General features: G+C 33.7%; 1 protein-coding gene across 4 annotated transcripts in view; it reads right to left on the reverse strand.

Annotated features, from left to right (window-relative positions):
* The window catches only part of LOC129942163 (poly(rC)-binding protein 3), a 167,410-nt gene that overhangs the window by 49,395 nt on the left and 94,537 nt on the right, over nucleotides 1-23,478 (reverse strand). For all 4 annotated transcript variants that reach the window (XM_056050986.1, XM_056050984.1, XM_056050985.1 and 1 more), the window contains exon 2: nucleotides 4,034-4,578. In XM_056050986.1, the coding sequence (XP_055906961.1) occupies nucleotides 4,034-4,114 (81 nt within the window). In that variant the 5' untranslated portion in view covers nucleotides 4,115-4,578. The remainder of the gene's footprint in view (nucleotides 1-4,033; nucleotides 4,579-23,478) is intronic.

Below are 23,478 nucleotides of genomic sequence, written 5' to 3' on the forward strand. Positions count from 1 at the left end.
TTGCTAAGATGGTTCAAAGCCCAAAGAAGCTTGAATACTCCACTAAGCGGATCAATTCTACAAACTAAGGCAGAAGACTTTGCTTTGGGTTGGGCATAAATAACTTCACCTGCTCTACAGCTTGGATTCAACGATTTCGACAAAGATTTGGAAAATCGGTTATAACGAAACACCTGATATAACGAACGGATTCTCCAGTCCCATCGAGTTCGTTATAACCGATTTTGACTGTATTTATTTTAAATATCCTAAAATAAAATATTAAAGTTCACAAGTCAAAGATACATTTAATTTTTATACGAAAATATTCGAGTGTGCTATTGCTTTGTCCATAGCTGTAACGACTGATTATATTGACAATCGCAAATCGGCGGCACGTATACACACTTAATACCACGTGATTTTATTTCAGTGTAGGAATGACTTTTAGTTTTATCATCATAAAGTATTTATCCTATGTGGGATGCATTAACAAAAGAATCTTCAATTTATTATTAAATTTAATTTTGTCTCCAAAAGATGGCAAATATAATCATTTGTAATTGTTAGAAATAAAAAATCATACCCGGCTTGATTTCAATCAGTCTTGACATTTAAAGCTATAGTTGTTGGAACAACTGAGTGTAGAGAGTAAATGCACCTGTGGTCTTAACAAGTTTATTTAATTTACATGATTTTATTTTTAAATAGGATCTCCGAGTGAGTATATCTATTTACATATTTGTTGGGTCACAAGCCAAGCCAAGGTAATTCGGAGGTTTGGTTTAATAAAATCAAACTAAAAGCGGGAGTTATGGGCAAATTTGCATACTCGTAGTCTTGTAGTGGGTAGCTTTTTGTATAAAGCTTCAGTAATGAATGCAAAAACGTAAAGTAATAGCGGTAGATTTTGTATATTTTACTGACTGACTCACATTTAATGTTCGTTTATCTCGTGATTCATTCTTTTTCGTTTTTTTGAAAGACTTTAAATTCTTTGATATCTATTTTTTTCTGATTTCTGATAAATTGGTCTTGAGGCGCTTGAGATTATTAAGTGAGTCTTATTGCGTAAAATAGGAACTTTTTTGTGGTTAAATAATTGGATATATAATATTCGTTTAGTTTTGAAAAATCACACAAACAGATTGTAGAAGAAGGTCTAATCATTCATGAAATGACTAATTAGTAACAAACTAATTAAATATGAATGTGAAAACTACTTAAATTATTCTTTTAACAACAAAACATTAAATTTGAAAGCAATTTTTTGTACACAAAAAATAAAGTGCTATATTGATGTTAACTGCATCAATACAAATTGATCTAAATTTAAATGGTCAAATAATTTATCTTTCATAACGGAAGACTTTCTAGATTTTATTTGTGATGTTTATAAACTTTCTAAAATAAAAAATAACATTACTTTTATTCATCACATACAAAACAAACAAATTGAAATAACAATCTATTTAAAAGTATACAATAGTAGTACCTAAAAGAAATTGTAACTTTTTCTATGGGTCGATACGATATATGTAGGTACGTAAGCCTTTTCCTAATGAGACACAAATAAAAACAATTTACTCCATCTGTTCATTCTTGTCACTTGGTAGCTAACAAGCTCTCGAATTCGTGTGCGGCAAGTATACAAGACTTGCTAATAAGCCACTCAGTTGGTAGATAGGTATAAGAAAACTGTAAACACCTCTTAACAACATAAAAATAAAATAGTTCTAATTGAATTGACACCATAGGTATCCCAACCCAACCAAAAGTATAACGAATGGATAAAGGCAGCCAACACAATAATTACACCACATAAATAGGAAAGCCAACAATTTGCATCTTCAAGACTTTACGAGTACAGTGGGGTATTAAAAGCCATAAAATACAACTTTTCTTTGAATTTGTAATCCAAAAAGTTGGTCGAAATTGAGAGAATTTCTTTCTGGGAGAATTGTCTTAGACTCGTCATCGTTCGGACTCTAGTAATCTACACCAAATTAATTTGATATAACAAATATTTAAGGTTCTTTCATATTCTTTAGAATCAAGCCATTCAAATTTTTGTATTCAAAATTCTATTAGGGAATTGTTAAAATTACAAACGAAAAGAAGTATGAATTGAATTTATGAGAACAAATCTCGAGTCGGGCCCATTTCTTCATATTTATGATTTCAATGGTCGACAAAATTAAATTTGTTGTTGTTGACAAAAGCGGTTGAAAGCACCATGGGCCGTTTCGAGAAAAACGGCATAGAAGTGGATATGATGAGAAGATTGAACGACGAGCTGTACGGGCTGTAGAGCGACGCAGACTTAGCTAGAAGGTAAAAGTCCAACGACTAAGATGGCTGCGTCATGTAGAGAGGAAACCAATGCTCTGGCTCGGAGAGTCTTCAAATCCGAAACACCAGGACAGCGCAGTATTAAGTGACCTCACCCAACTTGGAGCGCGAAACTGGAGACATCTAGCTAGGTACCGCGCTAGTTGGAGAAGTTTGTTGGGTGAGGCCCTAGTTAACACAGGACTGTAGCGCCATCTTAAGTAAGTAAGTATGTGGAATATAACAGCTGCAGAGCGTTTCTAAAAAAAAAATATTCAAGTACAAATATTGAAGATAGGGATTGAAGATTTGTAATATGATTACGAATTTTATTAAAAAAAAGAACTACTTCACGAATTTGGGTAGACTCAAAAAACAGACTTAAAAAGTCAGCTCTATCACAGGCCCATAAGCCGTAATAGATTTGCAATACGAACCCCCGAAAAAATTCATTACAAAAGGGATTGCTGAAAAAAGTTTTATTTTGGAGGGCAAATAAAATTCGGTTTCATTAAAGAACTACTTCACGAATTCGGATAGACTCAAAAAACGTTTAATGTTTTTTGTTTCGAACTTAAAAAGTCAGCTCTATCAAAGGCCCATAGGCCGTAATAGATTTGCAATACGAACACCGGAAAAAATATCATTAAAGAGAATGATGAGAAATGTTTTATTTTGGAGGGCAAAAAAAATCCGGTTTCAAAAGCTTTTCGAAATATCTTAAACCAAAATTACCAAAGGATATTTCCAAATTCCTAAAGAGGAAGTGAATTCCTTTTCAAAAGAAGTAAAAGCTGAGTTCGATAGCTTCGGCTATCGGATAGATTGGAATTCACACGTCAAAAAGAAAGTAGCTGACAACATTAAAGCATGTAAGGCTACAGTTGACGGAGCATGAACTATATTCCTTTAACAACCTCGAAAACGGTGTTGTTAGATCGACGGCCTTGGAAATTTCTTCCAGAGAAAAAAAGATGCACATGGTGTGTACCGCCTCGCAACCATCTATGACATGATCGATTCGTTTGAAAATCAAAAAAGTTGGATGAATAATTTTATCTCAAAACATTAATGCATTCCTTAAAATCTTGTGCTCCATTTTTATTGGCCTCATTTATTGCAAAGATTGCAACGACAACAGTATTAATCTTTAACCACCAAAACAATGGAAATCAAATCAAAAGATGATCAACATTTTTTCGCAAAGCATATGATTTTGAAACTCCGAAAGTAGGATTTCTGGTTGGAAATGTATTTTTGATTCATATCGGGGCTTTTGATGACTTCGCAGACTTGATACGGGAGATATGGCTGGATATCTCAAAAAACGTGAATGATTTGAACTAAAGAAATTAAAACCCATACAAAAATTTCAGTTTGATTTCCAGGAACAAAACATCGTCGAGCAGTGTTATCGCATCCGTGAAATCTAAAGTAATTTCGCTAAAAGCAAAACTTTTCTTTTTCAAGCAGACTCCGAGTCTCAGAGAGTAAAATGTTGCTTATCCGATGTAATCGGTATTACGAACAAACTCTCTTCGATATTGGAAACACATTTCTAAGAAGGATTATGTCATATCTTAGCAATTTAATACCCCACTGTACCGACCAGGTCGAACGTGCATACGAAATAAAACGAAACCAATAGGCACAATCCTATCAGACCTAGCTGAAAAAAAATAAATAATTTTAACAAATCGATTAACATAAATGCTCTACATACCTTGCCTTGCATAATCAGCCTTATTGTGAGTGTAACCGATGGGTCATCTCGGATTGGCGTGTTGGTATTATTGTCTTCCATTGCTTCTCTGTTTTTTCTTTTTGTTGCTCCTTTATTTTTTATATATATATATATATTTATTTATATATAATTGTTTTTTTTATTATATGACTTGGTTTTTGTTGTTATTTTTGTATATAATACGAACTTTTTTTCTTAAATCTCTAAATAAATAGATGAGATGTTTTTTTTTTAATTTTTGTAGATGTTTAATCCCGGTACTTGTTTTTATTTTTCTTACATTAAAAAAATGCAATATAGTAAGTAATTATGATTTTTAGTAAAAATTTTATATTCCACAATTAGATTCAAAGAAAGGGATTGTTTTTCTTGTTTTTGTTGTTGTTCTAATTTTAATGAGAAATACTGTTGTCACACTTGATGCTTTAGTTTTATTTTTCCTTATTTTGTTGTTGTTGTATAGAATGTATCTTTTTTGTTGTTGTTGTATCTTCAGCTACACTTTGTCTTTAGTTTGGATGCACCTAAAATGAGATCATAAAGAGAAAGAAAGAAAATTAGTACATAAGTAATTATATGCAGACAAGATATACAAAAAGATTGAAGTGATGAAAACCAATAAAAAGAAAATATACAGAGTGTACCCCTACCCTCAGGTCGTATGTAATTGCTCTTAAATAGAAGAATTTAGTGAACCAGGAAGCAAAAATATTTAAGAAATCTTTTAATATTCTAAAATTTTGAATAGATTCTTGGAACATTTTAAAACGTTGCTCTAAACGAAATAGTAAGTACTTTTTAAGAAAACCTCAGACCTTCTGCATGCAAAAATATAAGAAACTAGCTAAACCTCCCACACGTTGCTGTGGTTAACGTTTTTTGTCATATAGATATATAATTATATTTTCCAAAAGACTTTACAAAAAATGAGTATTGCTGATTTAAAATTAGTTTTGACAATAACTTTAAGTTGCCTGTCAGGTTTAAAAGGAAACTTAAAAAATATATAAGCTTAGTAAGTAGATTGCGATAATTGGCGCTTTTAAAAAGTAATATAAGTTTGAATAGCAGTAGCCATTAAGAATGTTGAGAAGTTGAGAATGAGAGAGCATGCCGCAATCAAGAAATGTTCTTCTGTACGTTTTGAATACTGGGAAGGTTCCAATAAAGTGCATGCTTTTTTCTGATTTATTCATATTACATAATGTACATATTCCATCTTTATCTCCTTGGAAGGTTCTCCGATTGATATTAAGGAGCCAGCAGCGAGCTTTAAAAACTATGGAAATCATATCACGTGAATTGGAGTCATCAAAGTAGTTCAGAATGACTGAGTACATCAAGTTGCAATATTCATCCTGGAATTGAGACTGTGTCGCACTAACTGTGAATTCAGTCCAGTGTTTTTCTTACATTTTCAAACATCCATGGAAAAGATCCAACCGTTCCTTAGCCCAGAAGATTCTTGGGCTAAGAATCTTGTTTTTAATGGCTGGGTAAAATTATGGATAAAATGTTGGGTAATCTATTATAAGGAACATTTAGATTTCGTCTTATGAAAGAAAAATGTAGCTGGAGGAACGTTAGAAAATCCTTCGGTAAACCTGTTTCAATGTGCAGAGCATAGTTAGGAGTATTATCGGGTAGTAAAAAGCATCTTTTTGTCATATTGCATTGTTGGAAAATATTTATTTTTTTAAGAATTACATTTATAAAAAATACGGTGATACAATTAAATTATTATTTCTAACGAAGACGGAAACGTTCCTAATTAAGTGGTTTGGGATTTAAAGGACTTTGAACACAATGGATCAACATTTTCGTACAGTTGATTTAAAGCAAAAATAAATACAAAAGAATTAAATTTTAGCACTAACCGATGCACAATAGTTTTGGTTAACCTGTTTTTCGGTAACACAAATATTTTCGACACGTGAACGAGCAATATATAGCTGCCCAAATCTAAACCACAAATGGATATTGAATAGGCATGCCAAAAGCTGAACGAATTGGAAACTGTAATCTTCGGAGGCGTATGGAAGAATCGGACGGTATCATTGGAATAGGTGACAAAAGGATTATTTCGTCAACATCAACATGTTTGGCTGCTAAAATAGCCCGATGAATTAACCAGTTATGATTCAAGTTATGTCTCTCTATGTCCGGAAAAAATACTCTGATCTGAATCAATTAATTTCTTTCCTGAAGAACAATAAAATATTTGGTTGCAGTTCTATTTTACCGTTCCCATTATCTGGTGGATTATTTTAAAATCGTATGTTAATGGTCAAATGAAGTGTTTCAAGACTTCGCCATGAGAACGATTGTTTTAAACATGCATTTATCTCATCTACGAAAGTAGAGCGAGGTATAACTGGTAAGGTCTGGCGGAAATCACCAGACCAAAGTAAAAGAGCTCTACCAAAAAGTTTATCATTGCCGGTTAAATCTTGCATACTTCTATGCCAAGCTTCGAGTGAATATTTGTGTGCCATCCTAGTGGTTCACATAACATCAAAAATCTTAGTCGTTGCTAACATTAAACAATTTAAAGATAGTAAAATTGAATGTATTTCCTTTACTACAAAATAAATGAAATCTATCCTTTAGCCTCAGCAACAAGTGCTGGTTATGCTATTTAATTGTAACTTATATAAAACGTTTCGAAGTTTGACAAAGCGCCATCTATTGAATATTTACTCAATTCAGTCAACAGATGTCGCCATGTACAAAATTGATTCAAATCGGTTAAGTAGCTTAGGAGTCCATGGCAGACTCTTACTTCTGGAGGTGAGATTTGTAGTAAAAAATGCAATCTTTTGTGACTTTACGAATTCAATAAATATACAATCTTTAAGTTGATAACTTCAAAACATAATGCATCCCTTAAAAAGACTGTACAGTACATTGCCCATATGCACATGAAAAAATTAAGTATATTTTTTGTTAAGATCCCTTAGATAGCCCTTAAAGTACAAAGACATAATTCCGGTATGTAGGTAGATATATGACACACAAAAACAAAATGATATTATTAATATTTTATGCAATTGCCTTAGCATGAGCCTTAGTTGAGCATAAAAGCAATGAGGACGTGTCTCTAACTACAAAAAAAAAATAATATTGCCAAGGAATAGTATTGCATTAATTAAAAACATGTTCTTCCGGCAGAATAGGTATAACACTTTTTGAGAAGAGTATACATCATGCAGGGTATACATGTGAGTCTTTGGGTACTATTTTATATACCTCTATCTCCTCTACCTACAGTCAAGGAGACAGTTTTCTTTTTTTTTGTACGCTATTTTAGTGCGATGTTCTAAAAAGGAATGTGATATACGAATCTTTTTTTTAAACAAAATTAAATTAGATAGATTTCGACAAGAAAAATGAGAGTATTTTTTTTTTAGTTGATTTTTTGAAAATTAACATCAGCGTTGATGGATATCGGACATAAAATATGATCATGAGATGAATTGATCATGTTGTACATACATACATTATGTGGCTTTACGGTTGAGAACATTTTGTTTTTTCACTTCAATGATTTTCTTGAAGAAAAAAAAATTAAAAAAGAAAAGAACAATAAGATGGGCTGAGGGATAATACATATTGATGCTAAAGGAAGGTGGAGAAACTGGGATTAGGTTAAGAAACAGAGAACGAAATTAGAAATTTTTAGTTGTTATAACAAATTCTTGCATCAAAACACAGAAATTATGAAGCAATTAAATGAGGTTCATAGTGCAAAAGATGGAAAAGCTATCGCTTATGACGTTATGAAAAAAGACAAGTAGAAGGTATTTTAGTCCCATTATTCTCTTGAATTGGGATTGAGACTATACATTAAATAGTTGGCACATCGATTAAATCGCTGCCAATACTTTTCTTGCAAGTAAATGGTCTTATATTTAAATTTGTCTGTATAAGTTTTGAAAGCATTGTGGTCTTTGGCTGGTTGGCATAAGCCTTTGACTTAAAAAAAACCCAAAGAATAATTACAAAGGGGTTAAATCCCAAGATCTGGATTAACAATTCTAATCTAAAAAAACGACATGTTGGTCATAGCCATATCCTGTAGTTTAGCCATTTTATAAGAAAAACGGGCAAACAATGCCTCCAGTCCTAAAACCGGACCAAAGAGTCATGCATTGTGAATGTGTCAGCAATCCTTCTTTAGTTTTCTAGACCTGAAAAAACACAATGTGGACGATTAACGAGGTCACTAAGATAAAAATAAGCTCCACCACTTAAGAAAATTTTGTTCGAAAAATCAACATCCACTTTTAGTTGTTCCAAAATGCGTTCAACTAACTTCCTTCGCACTACTACATAGTCACCTTGAAGTATTTCACTGCATAGAGCTTCTATTATTAACCAATGTCGCCAATATCCTCCTCCTTCTTTTCTGAACAAAAATTAGTTCAACATGGCCCGATAATGATCGGCATTGACTGTAACGGCCACTTCTTGCTCACTTTTGAAGGAAAATGGCCCAATTATGCCTCTGGACCAAAATCCGCACCAAACAGTTACTCGTTTTGGATATATTGGCTTTTCAATGTTTGCGTGCGGGTTTTCTGTGCCCCAAATACGACAATTTTGCTTGTTTACATACCCGCCAAGATGATTTCATTTGGCAAAATCAGCATCTTCTTTAAGGTTTGTTTCCAGCGTTGTTCAAGCGGAAGTATACAACTAATTATCGGTCAAATCAGACATGAGCTAAGTGTTACCATTCACGAAATAAACACTAGTTAAAAAAAAAAACGTTAGATGGCAGAACCTATACCACAATAAAAACCTGAAATTGAAAGGATATTTCCAAATCCTTAAAAAAGCAAGCGGATTCCTTTTTAAAAGAAGTAAAAACTGAGTTCGATAGCTTCAGCTTACTTTCTTCAAAGAGAGGAAACTCAAATGAATATTTTGGTCTTAACTTTTCTACAGCTGTATTCAATTCTTAGGTGTGGATAGATTGGACCGTATACAGCAAAAGGAAAGTGGCTGATAACATAGATCGACTGCCTTTGAAACTAGGCCTTTGACTTTAAAAACCCCCAGAGAATAATTACAAGGTGGTTGAATTGTTCAACTATTCTCTTTACAATTGATGGTTCATAATCACTATGATAGACAAACCTTCAATATTTTTAAAACACTGCTCAACAATGAAAATGTGTTGTTTAGTTTTTACAGATCTTCACTTTTTCTGAACTCAGTTAATGTCAGTTAATTTTGTTAATTTTTGTGTCGTTCGAAACAATGTACTTTCAATTGCGTAGAATTAAAGTTTAAACACAATGTGAGCTTTTAAAAAACAGGAAGTCTTAAAGTTTTTAATATTAAAAGAGGAGAAATCAGAATTGGTTAAACCATTCCACATTCTTGATGTGCACTTAAAATACTAATCTCTATACTTGAAAGTACGTCCGAAATCGAGCTGATGGATTGACTACAAATTTGGTGGGGAGGGGAGGGACGCAACTAACTAATTCGACATGTACAACATTGGTAAAATAACGAGAAGCATAAAACATTGCGTCGGTGTTTTAATTGTTAATTTTAACATTTTTAATGTTTGAATGTCTTCCACTAGCCCCTTTTTAATTTGTCTTCGTTCTTTCTAGACAAATTCAAAGAGCTTGATATTAATTCCTTAATTAACTCAGTAAGCGTCTTTTTGGAATTTGAACTTTTGCCAACTTAGGTTTTGCAATTTGTACTTTTAAATTGGGATGTTGATTCATCGTCCATCTAATATCTTCTCTCCTACCTAAAAATATAAATTTCGTTTAGAAAAAGTTCATTAAAAGTTTTGCGAGTTTTTTGACATTTGTTGCTTTTTAAAATGTGCAATGGGTCCTATATGCATTTGCTACCTCTGTACTTTTTAAGTTAACCTGTTGGCTGTTTCAACAAACATCTGCGTTCTATTGCTTAAGAAGTTGTTCAACTTTTAACTTAAAGCATAATTCAGCAATTTTTGCTATTATTATTTATTTTTGTGTGAATTTAATTAAAAAATATGTCAATAAATTTTAAGTGCATGATTAAAGTTTCGCCTCCTTGTCGGAGCTTACAACTATTTGTACAAGATTTTACGAAAATGCGTACAGACCATTATCCATCTATACTATATGCGTACATATGTACATTAAATCAAATTATATTGGACAAACACACAGGTGTTCACCTACAACAAGTTTATACTCTCCATTTGAAATGAAATAGCTTGAAGCTTCAACTACTAGGTTGGTACGAGTATGGAGTATTTATGGACTCTAGTTGGACAGGCTTTTTAAAGTTAACTTATCACGAAAAAAAAAATTGTCGTCAAACAACGTTTCACATTTTTTTTAAGAAGTATGAGACTTCTCTAGAAATGAAAACAGAGACATGTTTCTTTGAGCCTTAAAAGGCTCATTTATACTCGAATAAGTTTTATAAACATAGATTTTTCTATCGTCATCAAATTTTACTTGATGATGGTAGGTAACTTTTTTTTTATTTTTTGATTTCTTTAACACAAGTTGAACAGGTCTTTCCAATTCACCATCATTCCATTGCGTGTGATTGTAATTGATTCAATTCAGTATACAAATCCTGATGTTGAATTAATTCAACACTTCCCTTCTCTCTGTCCGTGTGGTGTGTCCTATTTTAATAACAATAAAAAGAAATCCAAAGAAGAATCATCTTTTTATTAATATGAAGAAACTTACTAAATCGTTGGATTGTCTCTCCACTTGACAGTGAATTTATTATTATTTGAGGAAGAAAAAATCATAATAATAATTTCATCTTTTTTGTTGTTGCAATTATTTTGTTATTATTAACAAATTAAGTTCAGAGTGATAATAAACTTTATTTTTCAACTTTTTTTAAGGCGACAATATGACCACGACCACGACTACGAAACCATCAGCATCATATCAGAGTCGAGCGGGAACCAACAACAGAGGCAGACAATAAGGCGTTCGGGCTGCGGGGTGAGGTTGAGAGAGGAGGGGTTTGTGGAGTGAGGATGGCAAGCGACAACAACGACACAAATCGACATAATTGAGATTGAATGAAAACCAAGATGTGGAACGCGCAAAGGCGACTAGGTTGCCCCCCATCCGTCTAGCGGCCAACAAGCCAGCCAGCCAGTCCCAATCCTAGTACCGCGTTCCTGATACAGAAGCTCTAAGAATGCTGCTACTTCTGCTTTTTTGCTTTTCTACCTCTATTTTCTGCCTGCCACACCACTGGGGAAGATTTTCTTTCAGATTTGTCTTCTTTATTTTTTAGTCTGTGTTCGGGTTTGCCTCTCTACAGAGTTGCAGTTCTTTTTTATTTCTTTCAAGACGATGATTTTGCGACCACTACGGGACTAGATATAACGGAATTTGTGCGCTTTTCCCACATCCGTAATGATGATAATAGCAGTGATGATGATGATGATGGTGGTGATGACGGAGAAGAACTCGTCCAGCTGTTTTAATCACGTCGCCTCGGTTCTCTAGTTTCTCACATATTCCAGCTTCAACTTAAGCTAAACAACAACCATCACATCATTGCTGATAAAATCAGACACAAAGTGCAAGCGCAAAATGCATTGCATCGCAGAATAGAAGAAAAAGAAAAATCAGATACAAAAACGAAGGAAAAAAAAAAGATGTCTTCAAACTGGGAATGTTGAATTTGGAATGTAGCTAGAGCAGCACCCGGAGAAGAGGTTTTTTCTTCTGATTCTGATGCTGAAGCCAGAGACACAAAGCAGGAGGGCGGTGAGGTGTGGTGTGGTTGGGCGAAGTCAGTGGCAGCGGTTGTGGCAGCCACGACGACGAGTAAGTACACCATGAGAACAACACAAAGTAATATGTGCACTTGGATGCAACGAGTTAAAAGATGAAGAAAAAAAAAACAAAGACTAAAAAAACAACAAGAATGTTAGAGCTAGAGAGCTGGTTGTAGTGCAGCACCACCGCACTGCCGCCGTCGCCGCAACTGCACCACGTCGCCCCGCTCCCTATCCAGCTCCTTTGGCACTTTTGAAGGAGAATTTACAACACTATACCAAACCAACCAACAAGCCAAGCCAGCCAACCACCCTGCGCCTCTTTGGATTTGCCTTAAGCTAGCCAAGCAAGTAATAGTAATGCTTTCATTTCAAAGCCGGTTCTATGTTGAGTCAAGTAAGAAGTAAAAAATAATGAAAAAAAAATAATACTCGTACTCGTAAACGGGACAAAAAAAAAAGCAAATAAGTCCAGAGTTACATTTCAGAGATTTCTGAAACTCAGTCTATGTGGCACAGAACAGAGCAGATCAGAGCACAGAATTGAAGCCGGATTTTATTGTGATTGTTGGATTGACGCTGAAGCTGACGATGAGGCTGAGGCTAAATGTCTGTGCCTGGCTGGGCTGATGGCTGGCTGGCTGGTTGAACGTTGAGGCTGGTGCGGTTTGACATGTCTTCGGTCTTCAGTGTGTTTGGTGTTTTGGGACACGCATGAAATGTGCAAAAAAGGATTGCAGATTAGATTTTCAAAGCACAGTGTGACCGACTGTGTGAGAAATTTGAAAGTTGTTACATTCCAAATAAATGTTTAATTCTTTTTTTTTTCTTTGTCCTGAAATTTGAAAAATATTATTAATAGGCACGGATTGAGGAATTCATCATTTACCTGATTAATTCATATCTATTTAAAATATTTGCCTCCATTTTCTATTGTAACAGCTTATCCATTTTGCGGTTTCAAAAGTATAGGCCTTAAATTCGACATCTTTCAAACTAAGTTGTTAAACCAATTTTTTGTTTTTTCAGTTGAAATTCTGACATCGCTGCTCAAGTGAAAGTGATGCCCAATATCCGAATTTGTCGATTCCTCGTCGTTCTCAGGAATTAGGACTGTCTTACGGCACATTATGGCATATGTTGCATTTGGTTCTACACCTATATAAATTCACATTAAGCCCAGTTCAAGCATAAACTGAAGCTAGTTGACTATTCATAACGTCATCGATACGTCGAATGGGTGCTTGAACAATTGGCGGTGGACGGCGATTTTCGAACAAGATTTTCTTCAGCGGCGAACCACATTTCTCACTCGGTGGGTATGTTAATAAACAAAATTGTCGTATTTGAGGTTCTGAGAATCCTCTACTAATAGAAAAAGTCACTGTTTTTAGCGCTTTTTGGTCCGGAGATGTGATTGGACCTTACTTCTTCGAAAACGACGAAAGAACGACTGTCACCATCCATTCGGATCGTTATGGTCAAATGATAACCGCCTTTTTTTTACCTGCTATTAAAGAATACGACTAAGAGAATATGTGATTTTAACAAGACGGTGCCACGTGCCACACTTAACAACTCAAGTGAATTTGGTTTCACTGCAAGAGACGTTTCCTGGCCGCGTAATTTCCCGTCGTGGCGATATCAACTGGGCACCAAGATCATGCTATTTGACACCTCTGGCCTTTTTTTGTGGTGCTATGAATACCCTGTTTATGCAGATAAACCTTAAACTCTGGAGCGCTTAAAAAAACAAAATTCGTCATTCGTTATGACTGAGATACAGCCCAATATGTATAAAAAAGTGGTCGAAAATTACCTCAAAAGAATCGATGCTTGCAACAATTCGCGTGATGGGCGTTTAAAAAATGTATAATCAATCTTTATAATCAAAAAGAAATGTAACGTTTACTTTTGAGACCGCTAATTGGACAACCCTGTATATTCAAAATAGTTTGGTCACACCAAATTGAAAAAAGAAAAACTCAAGAATTTAGCAATACACAAAATACTTTGTTGTTGTCGTCGACGTTGTTTTTGGATATACTGGAACTGGAACTGAAACTGAAATACTGGTGATGTTGCGTGTTGCACTTGCTTTGGTGGTGCACAAAGTTTTTTATTTTTATTATATCGGTTGAGATTATGTGAGGGTATCCACCCAGATGGATGGATGGAAGGCCAAAAAGATAAAGATAAAATAAAATGTGATTGTAAAAAGCGGAGTTAAAGTGTAATTTGACAATTAAGCGCAAGATTTCGCATAATTATAACGACATACAAAGTAGGCATTTTTTTTGTTTTGCTCGCTTGCTTGCATTGTTGGAATTTAACAACATGTGGAACTGCCTCGGCAGGGGGGCTGGCTCACGCAATTCCAACAAAACAAGTACCATATTGCGCAACTTTAAACTCTGATCTGTGTTACGAGACAGCTATGGAAAAAAAGGGTTGTTTTGCTATAATTTATAGTCGAGACATATCTATCTCTCGGCAAGTTCGTATCTAAGAACGAGTATAATTATTATCAAAAGGCACCACAATTTATAATGCATTGAACTGATAACATTATTTATTGAGTTTTATTTATTTTTTGTTTGTTATTTGCTATTTTCTTGTTTGTTATATATTTTTTTTTTAATATCTATCCATAATTTCAATTCACTTGTGTAAGAGGTGCAACAACATTCAGCTAAATATTTGCACAGAACAGGTTGTTGTTGTTGTTTTTGTTGGATAGATGGATGGATGTTGACAGTCAGTCCAATGGTGCAATGACCGCTCGGTCGCGCAACAGAACCAGAACAAGCACCAGCAAAAGTAAAACAGCGACACACTGCCTCCAAAGCAGAGCAGCGAAATTTTAAAACGTTAGCAAAAATAAACAAATAATTAACGCACATTTTTATATTCACGCATTCAAGTGTGACGTTCAATTAAAAATTTTCGAAAAATATACATAAGTATATAAATTTTTGTTTGTTATTTGCAAATAAAAATTGTAGGTAGATTAAATCATTGAAAACGGAACGAATGTCAGGGTGTGTTTCTGCTATATTTAAAAAATAAATATAAATTGTAGAACAATGAACTGCTGAATCGTAAAAAACGATGAAATGACAAGGTTGCCATTTAGGATTTTTTATTTCTGTTGCCAACTGGAATGTTTTTTTTTTTGTTTTTAATTTCGATTCGACAACTTTTGAGTCCTCTAAAAGATTTAGTTAATGTGTGGTTGTTCAATAAGAGCTTAATAAGATCAAATATTTTTTAAGACAAATCAATGATATAAGCCGTGGTACCCGTGGCGTGATGGCTAGTGTGTATTACTGTCATGCCAGAGGTCTTGGATTCAATTCCTGCCTGCGTTACCTCAGGTTTCTTCCAAGGGTGAGGGCGAGGAATTGGCAAATCTTCCAAGAGTATTTGTTGTCTTAAATTTGCCATAAGCATTCGGTATAAAAACTGTAGGTCCTTTTCATCCCTGAAATGACTTGCACGTAGGGATAGTTGAGAGTTGGTAGATATTAGACTCTAGTTCGGACTATTGTGCCACCTCAAAAAAATAAATATCAGCCAAATGGCCGACACTTTCTCAGCACACCATATCTTTTGTATAACTAGTTCGCACATTTAGATTTGTAAGTCGTTGATGACCATTTTTAAGGGTTGGGTCTGCGAATACTCTACTGGATTGTAGAGTATTCGTATAGAACTTTACTTTGAGGTACCCTAAAGAAAAAAAACTAAAGATCAGAAAATCTCAATAAAAAATTGTGATCACTTTTTCGAAAATTAACACGATCAGGAAGTTATTTTTGCGATTTTTCAATTTCAGCTTTAAAAAATCATTAATCATAGCTCGGTGGCTGAGATGCATCAGCCAAATTTGTGAATAATTAAGGTTAAATCTAACCTCATGCCCAAAAAAAAAAACACACCAAACAGTAAAAAGATGAGGATGAATAGACTTTTCAACAATATTCCTTGGATTTTTTTTAAATGTCTTAATTTAGCTTATTAACGAAGTTTCTAAAGTGAAAATATCATTTATTAATAAAGATGATTTTAAGATGAAAATCCAGATAAGTTCGATGTGTTTCAAGGATCAAATCAGGGTAGATTCGAAGTTGCTGGCTTAATTTCTTTTGCTAATTCAAATTTTAAAAGCCTTAAGACCTTAGTTTTTGTGCAAAATGCGGTACAAAAGTTGACAAACCTTCGTCAAGAATATGGTTTACAGCAGTAACAATTTCAATCATTCCTGATCGAATCATTAGGATTCTTCACGTCAAAAATTTGTCCCAATAGCTCAAATTTATCCACACATTTCTCTATTAACAACTGAAAAAATGATTCAAGACGATCCAAAAAGGTTTTAGTTTTGCAAATTATGACTGCAGTAAAGTTTAACAATTTTAATTCATTTGGTTTTGAATTTCCGAATATTGCAATAACTAGGAAAGACAGAGTGTGGTAAAGCATTCCATATTCGCGTAGTACGGCTAAAGAACGAATCTCTGTATTTGACAGTACGACCAAAGTTAAACTCGAGGGCATACTCATGAGCATTCCTTGAAGCGCAAGTATTACGGTTAAACTGTTTAAGGGGAGGAATGCAGCTGGCATATAATTTCTCTAGAGCATTGAACGAAAAGTAAAAAAAGGGTTAGAAGAGAAACCTTAGATATTCAAGCGAAGTAAATGAACTTATCAATACTATCCAAGAGGCTCAGGTAAGTTGCAGGAGCAGCAGTCCAGAGATGGAAGTTATTCTCAAGCCGTATATTGTCTGCTTGGACGTAACAATCTCTAAGTGCAATATTTTTTTTTAAATTCGAGAAAAAGTCATTGTGTGTTGATGTAATCATTTCCCATAAGTATGAAAAGTCACTAAGAAATAATTGCTATAAATGGCAATCAGAGAACGAGAAAATTCACTATTTAACTATTTAACGTTTTTTTGCTCTCCTGTTACTTAATAACTTTTACCCCTCCAAGCAGGCGATAGATAGATAGATAAATACATTTTATTTTCTTAAAAAAGTGGTTATAAAAACAAGATAATGCTGGTGTTCAAAATTAGTTGGGACAATAACTTGTTAAAGTTGTCTGTCTGATTAAGGTTTTACTATTTATATTTTTGCTTAGCTTGAATTTACTTAAAATATTATATTCATTAACAATTAATTTGCGATAATTAAGAGCATATTTTAAGAATTTGTATAGATTTAAATAACATTTGCCTTTCAGTATTTGGTGCGATTTATTGCAGACGATATGAGTCTTGTCGGAACAGCCAGATCAAAAGGGGTACAACATTTCTTGCATTTCCTAAGGAAGCAACACCTTTCGGCATTTTTGGCGACATCGCGTATGTGATCGTTTCACAAGAGTTGGTTAGTGATAGACATACCGGGAATATCGAGATGTATAATCTCCTCGAAGCAAATGCTATCTATGGATAATGACAAGGTGGGTATATAATGCTTAAAGATACAACACAGCATTAAGTTTTCGAAGCATTAAATTCGACACGATTTTTTATTCCCCATTATACAGTGCTGTTTAAGTCGGAGCTTAATGAGCTTATCATATTTTGTCGTTACAGTCCCCCGTCCGAAGAAGAAGGATGTGGATCTGAAAACGAGTATGAAAAGCTAAGAGTACTATCATCCGCGAAACAATGTATTGGATTAGAAGATACAAACAAGAGGTCATTAACAAAAATGAGAAAAAGTGTTGGAGACACAACCGAACCCTGAGGCACACCAGTATTTACTTTGTGGCTTTCAGATTGATATTGCGTACTTTAAAGTTGTCATTTAGCAATAGATGACACCTTTCCTAAATAGCAGAGCCTTTTAAAATTATTGAAAATCCCTTAATTAGCAAAACAAAAATTACGTCCATCAAAACTACCACAAATAATAATTTTTAAAACACAGTAAATTCCAAAAACAAAACACAATGGGCCGTATTCATAGTTCTTTAATAAGGTCTGATTTTGTCTTTGCTAAACTAAACACCGGTTTATGTTATTGATAGACAATTTAAACATATTTTTAAACAATGCCCCTAGCCCCAGGGCTGAATAGTCTGAAGTCTAAAAATAAATACCACGGAATCTATGTTTAAGCTGTTTTTAACTCTATAAAACGTCAAAAACAAAAAAAAAATCATATTTGGAGACATTTTATTTGAAAATATAAAAACAAAAATTGAAAAGTCAAAAGACTTGAAAATTTATCAAGATTTTATTTAGCTGGATGTTGGAATGGTTCCCGAATCAATCTCTTTGAAACGGATGCCCACGATTTCTATAAAAGTTATCGATTCGATAACAAAAAAAACTACCAAGCTTATTGTTAATCTTCTAAATTTTGAAGATTAAACTTCAATGAGAATTTGCCAACATCTTCGAGTTTTCAAGTCTTAACAGAGTTGAGATTTTTCGCTAGGAATTTTCACCAAGTGACATTGGTAATGTTATGTTTGCTACTGTACGTATTTTTAACACTCAAAGTTAATATTTTGTTACAACAGGAGACTTTCATGGAATTTTTCAACCAACAGACAAAATTATAATGAAGTTGCACTATAATTGCTGTAGATTATACCTTAAACCAGTTTCTAACTAAACAAAGCTGCCAAATTCTAAATGAATAGGAGCAGTGTCTTACCTTTCTGTTAAATTTAGACTCTAGTTTAATTAGACTTGGATGTAAAATGACAATACATTTTTGCCCCAATATCTTAAAATCTTGATTCTTCAAGAAAGTTTTAATTAGTCGGAATTAATACAGTCCTAATGATTTAAAGGCACACTTAGTTAAAAATATTGTTACTTCAAGTGCAAGTATTGCTGATGATGAGAATTTATCAATTTATCGGCTTTGTCAGCAACTCAAGATCATGACCTGATCCCAATATTAATTTGTAGTTTTGACAACCTTATTCATCACCAGGATCATGCGATTTCATACCGTTTATTTTTTTTTTGGGGTACGCAAAATATAGTGCTCCGAACTCTAGAGGAAATGAGCGAAAAAGTGTTTGTTACCCGTCAACTAAATCAAAGAGTGTTCAAAAACCGTTGATGGAAAGTCCGAGACCTTACTAACCTAATTGGAATTTTGAGTTTTATTGGGCATCAATGAAGTGAATCGAATGTTGCCGAAAAAAGGTCTGTATAGATATAGAAACCGAAATAGCGAAGGGGCACAAGTGTAAGAGTGTTTTGCTAGAACAATTTCATGAGGAGAGGAAATGAACTAAGGAAAGAAGAACTAAATATTACTAAGATCTTAACAAGAGAATATCCGAGGTCAGGTTTAAAATACTGCTTTACATATTGGTTTTATTTCAAGTACAGATAACATGCGCTTAGCACAATTTTAAAATCATTCAAACACCTGTTTTTTTAAGAAACACTATACCCAAAAAAAAGCTAGACGAAAACGATTTATAACATCAACATTTGCATTCCATTTTTCCCAATGGCACAAATATGTAGGCACCTTCTTTTTAAACCTTGCTATAAGTCTAGCAAATAGGTATAACAAATGTTTCATTTTTATCTATACTCAGCAATGTTCTTATTTAATTTTTTTAAAAGTTTTGTATAAGAAAATTCAAAAATTCCACAGACAAAATGTGTGTCACACAACAAGGTTTATATTGTAAACTATATGTTTTCTTGTTTAGAAACAAAAATTAAACTAAAAAAAAAAACAATAAGTGTAGCCTCCCTTCAAACATTAAAAAAAAAAATATTCTTCGTTGATATAAATGAAATGTGAAATCGCTTAATCAGGCCTCCGAAATCACTTTACGCAGAGGTGTGAACTTTTTTCTGTCAGTCACATATTTCAATATAAACAAAATAAAAATTGTCCATTTCATTGACGAAACACCAACAGTGTGTTTTTTTTTGTTGTTTACACTTCATTCCAAAAAAAAAAATGAAAAGAAGACAAAAATATAGTGACTTCCGAGGGTAGAGTTCGATGGTTCGGTCATAGTCCAAAATCCTACATAATGTACTTACTTCCGTGTCACAATAATCGAATAAAAACATGAAACTCAGGTGAGACTTGACTTCAGGAAGCTTTTATCTCATTATATAGTTTAACAAAAAAAAAAAAAAAGAAGAGGAAGAAAAAGAAATAAAATACATCCACACATCAAATACTGACATTAACTAATTACTGTCACTATGGCGACAAAGAACTTGAAGCACAAAAAAGAAATATTAAACAGGTTCGGTCCATAATCACATCTTATATATAAATAATGTCTAATGATGATGACGATAACGATAACGACGATGAAGATGAGAGAACATTGCATAATTTGGTCACCTAATAGTGGAACAATTAACATTTAAGAAGAATCTTCTACTCGCTGTGCTGGACGGGTCCATTTAGCAAGATAAACATAAATCTAACACCTCATTGCCTCTTGTTTTTCTAACGAGATGACACATCTCTGAGTGGTCAAGTCTAATTCATTACTCTAGTCTCCAGTTAATGCTTCCATGGCATAGTGTTTTTTTTTTTTTACTGTACTAAAACTACTGGCACCCCTCCACCTCTATCGCCACCACACCACTTCTTGAAAGTTGAAACAATAAAATCAAAAGTGTTTAACAAAATAATTTACCTCTTGACCTACATTTATTTTCCCCAAATGGTTTTAAATGATTTTGTTGTTGTTTTTTTCTTTTTGTTTTTATCAAGTCACGTTTTTTTTTTTTTTTGTTTGAAATTTAAATTCACTTTCAGTGTTGCCAGGTTTTTAATGTAGGCAAAGGGTTGAAACAAAAATACGATTTTTTTTAAAGAATGAAATCTGTCTATTCAAATAAATTTGGTGACTTAACAGTCCATTGAGAACAAGGGCCTACTGATTTTTAGAATTTGGGGAGACCTACAGTTTTAAATTGAACCAGAACGGCTAATTTGAAAATTCATGACATGATTTACTCTTAAAGGATTTGTGAATTCCTTGCAAGAGGCAGTGTCCGTAAAAAAAAAAACTTTAGATGGCACGCCACGGCTACAACGATCAGTCTACAAATTGTTTATTTCACCGTTTTTATTATAAAAATAAAAATTTTTTTTAAAAAGTTTATAAGGGGTTTCTTAATTATTGAATAGTGTCTCTTAATAAATATTTCGTAGCTGAAAAAGTGAAGTAACATAAGTCAAAATTTTATTTTTATTTTGAAATCGGTAAAAAAAATAAATAATTGTTTTCTTTTATCACTTGGCGCATGTCATCTTAAAGTCCTTATTAGGTTTTTGAGGCTCATCTAAATCTTTAACTGCACTGGTCGGTAGTCAATCAATTTATACCAACGGTTTTGGTGACTTTAGTTTGGAATCCAAAATCAAAATCACTTTAGCACTTCAATTTGAAAGATATCACCATTTGAAATTCCACAAAAACCGTAAGCTGTCTGTGAAGTTTAAATGGTCGTTTTCTTTCGTTTAAAAGCTGAATTATGTCGAACTATGGTGACAATTCTGAACAAGTAAAGTCTGACAATTCAACATGAACCGGTTAAGGTCAAAACAACGCTCCCAAATTGTGGACAAAGTTAACAAAGTTAATTTCTAATGTTGATAAATGGCTTTATCAATAGAAAAGTTGTTGCCCATAGACAATTCTCAAGCCATTAACGAATTACTATTGTTACTATTAAATATAATTCGTCCTAGGGAACCATGCCAACTAATTCTTTGTTTTCAACAATATGTACATAGATATGTATGTCCATCTGACAAGACGGCGCAACTTGTTATTAAAGCGGGCTTAACACCATTTTATTGCAAAATTTATTTGTTTTTTACTTTAATTCCAGAAGTTGTCCTTTGAACTGGGTTTCAAAGTTCGTGCGATTTTTTGATAACTTTTAATGAGACTGTGTTGAACAATTGATTTAATTTTTAGCTGATGAAATTCATATTAAAAAAATAAGTTCTATGAAAGCATTTACCAGGTAAAAGATTTGAGTAGTTTATTCAAAAAATGTATGTTTTAAAGTTCTTAATTCAAAAAACATTTGATTTAAGAGGATTTGATAAATGTATGATTTTTTTTAATGTAAGGTTTTCGAAATATAACCTTATATTAAACATATTTTAAGCATTTTCAAAAGTCTTCACATTTTTTAAATAAATCCTAACGCTGAACCATTTATGCTAAAACGAGTTCTAACAAAAACTGGCAAAAACGATATGAAAGTAATTGTTTGTTATTGTAACAAGTTCGTCGTCTAAACAAGTCTAACGCATTACGAGGCGTTCAATATATTCTCGGTATCGGGGTGAAGCTGTGGTTATATATATAAATTGACTTATTTATCAAGTAATACTATTATTTTAGTGCATTCATGTAAAATTTCATATAAATGTGATTATTATTTACCGTTAAATCTCTATTTAAACAGAATCATAATGGCAACTGAGACGATGATGGTGAATTGAGCATCCCGCTGTAATTAAATTTGTCACTAAGCAAGGAAAAAGTCAAAAAACTATTCATGAAGAAATGGTGGCAGTTTACCAGGGTTCCGCACCTTCATTATCAACTGTGCAAAAGTGGTCAAGTGAGTTCAAGAGAGGCAGAGAGAGCATTAAAGGAGACTCCCGCTCCGGCGCCCCGGCTAGTGCTTGTACGGGAGAAAGCATCAAAGAAGTCGAAAAACTTGTTCTCGAAGATGCCCGAATAAAGGTGAAAATGATGGCAGAGATCACCAAGCGATTCACACCATCCTTCATGACCATCTTAACCTTTCAAAGGTCAGTGCAAGGTGGGTGCCACGAATGCTCACAGCGCCTCAGAAAAAAGTGACAATCGCATGCTGTAGAGAGCTTTTGGAGATGTTTAGTGAGAACGCGGACGGTGTTATGCATCGGATTGTTACTGGGGACGAAACATGGGTTCACCACTATGACCCTGAAAGCAAACAAGAGTCCATGCAGTGGCATAAAAAAGGAACAGACCCCCCGAAGAAGTTCAAAGTTACTCCGTCTGCCGGGAAGCTCATGGCCACAGTTTTTTGGGACTCAAAGGGAATCTTACTCATTAAGTACAAAAAAAGGTGAAGCCATCAACGCCAAATCCTACGCTTCCACTTTGCTGTGCGAGATTGTGGTTTTGAAGAAATTCAACATCCACCCTATAGTCCAGACCTTGCCCCTAGTGATTACTTCCTGTTTCCGGATTTGAAAAAATGTCTTCGTGGAAAAAGATTTTCGGATGATGAAGAACTCAAGTCGGCAATAAATGGGTATTTTGCAGGGAAAGAGGAAACTTATTTTTTTGAGGGTTTAAAAAATCTTATCTCAAGATGTAACAAATGCATTGATGTTAGGGGAGATTTAATTGAAAAATATAAACAATTTAAATTGAATTCGCATTTTCCTTCATATCGATACCGAGAATATATTGAACGCCCCTCGTACATTTTAAAAAACAGGTATTTTTAAAACTAGAGCAGATAAGAAAAGGGGAAAGAATTGGGTAGGTTATAGGAAAGATGGTAAGGACTTAGATTAGGGGTGCTTTTCTGAACCATTATGTCTTCTGGGAAAATTTAAGAACGTCTCTAGATGGAATATTTTTATTCTTC

This window comes from Eupeodes corollae, chromosome 1, assembly GCF_945859685.1.
Source record: "Eupeodes corollae chromosome 1, idEupCoro1.1, whole genome shotgun sequence".
NCBI classification, from domain to species: Eukaryota; Metazoa; Arthropoda; class Insecta; order Diptera; family Syrphidae; genus Eupeodes; species Eupeodes corollae.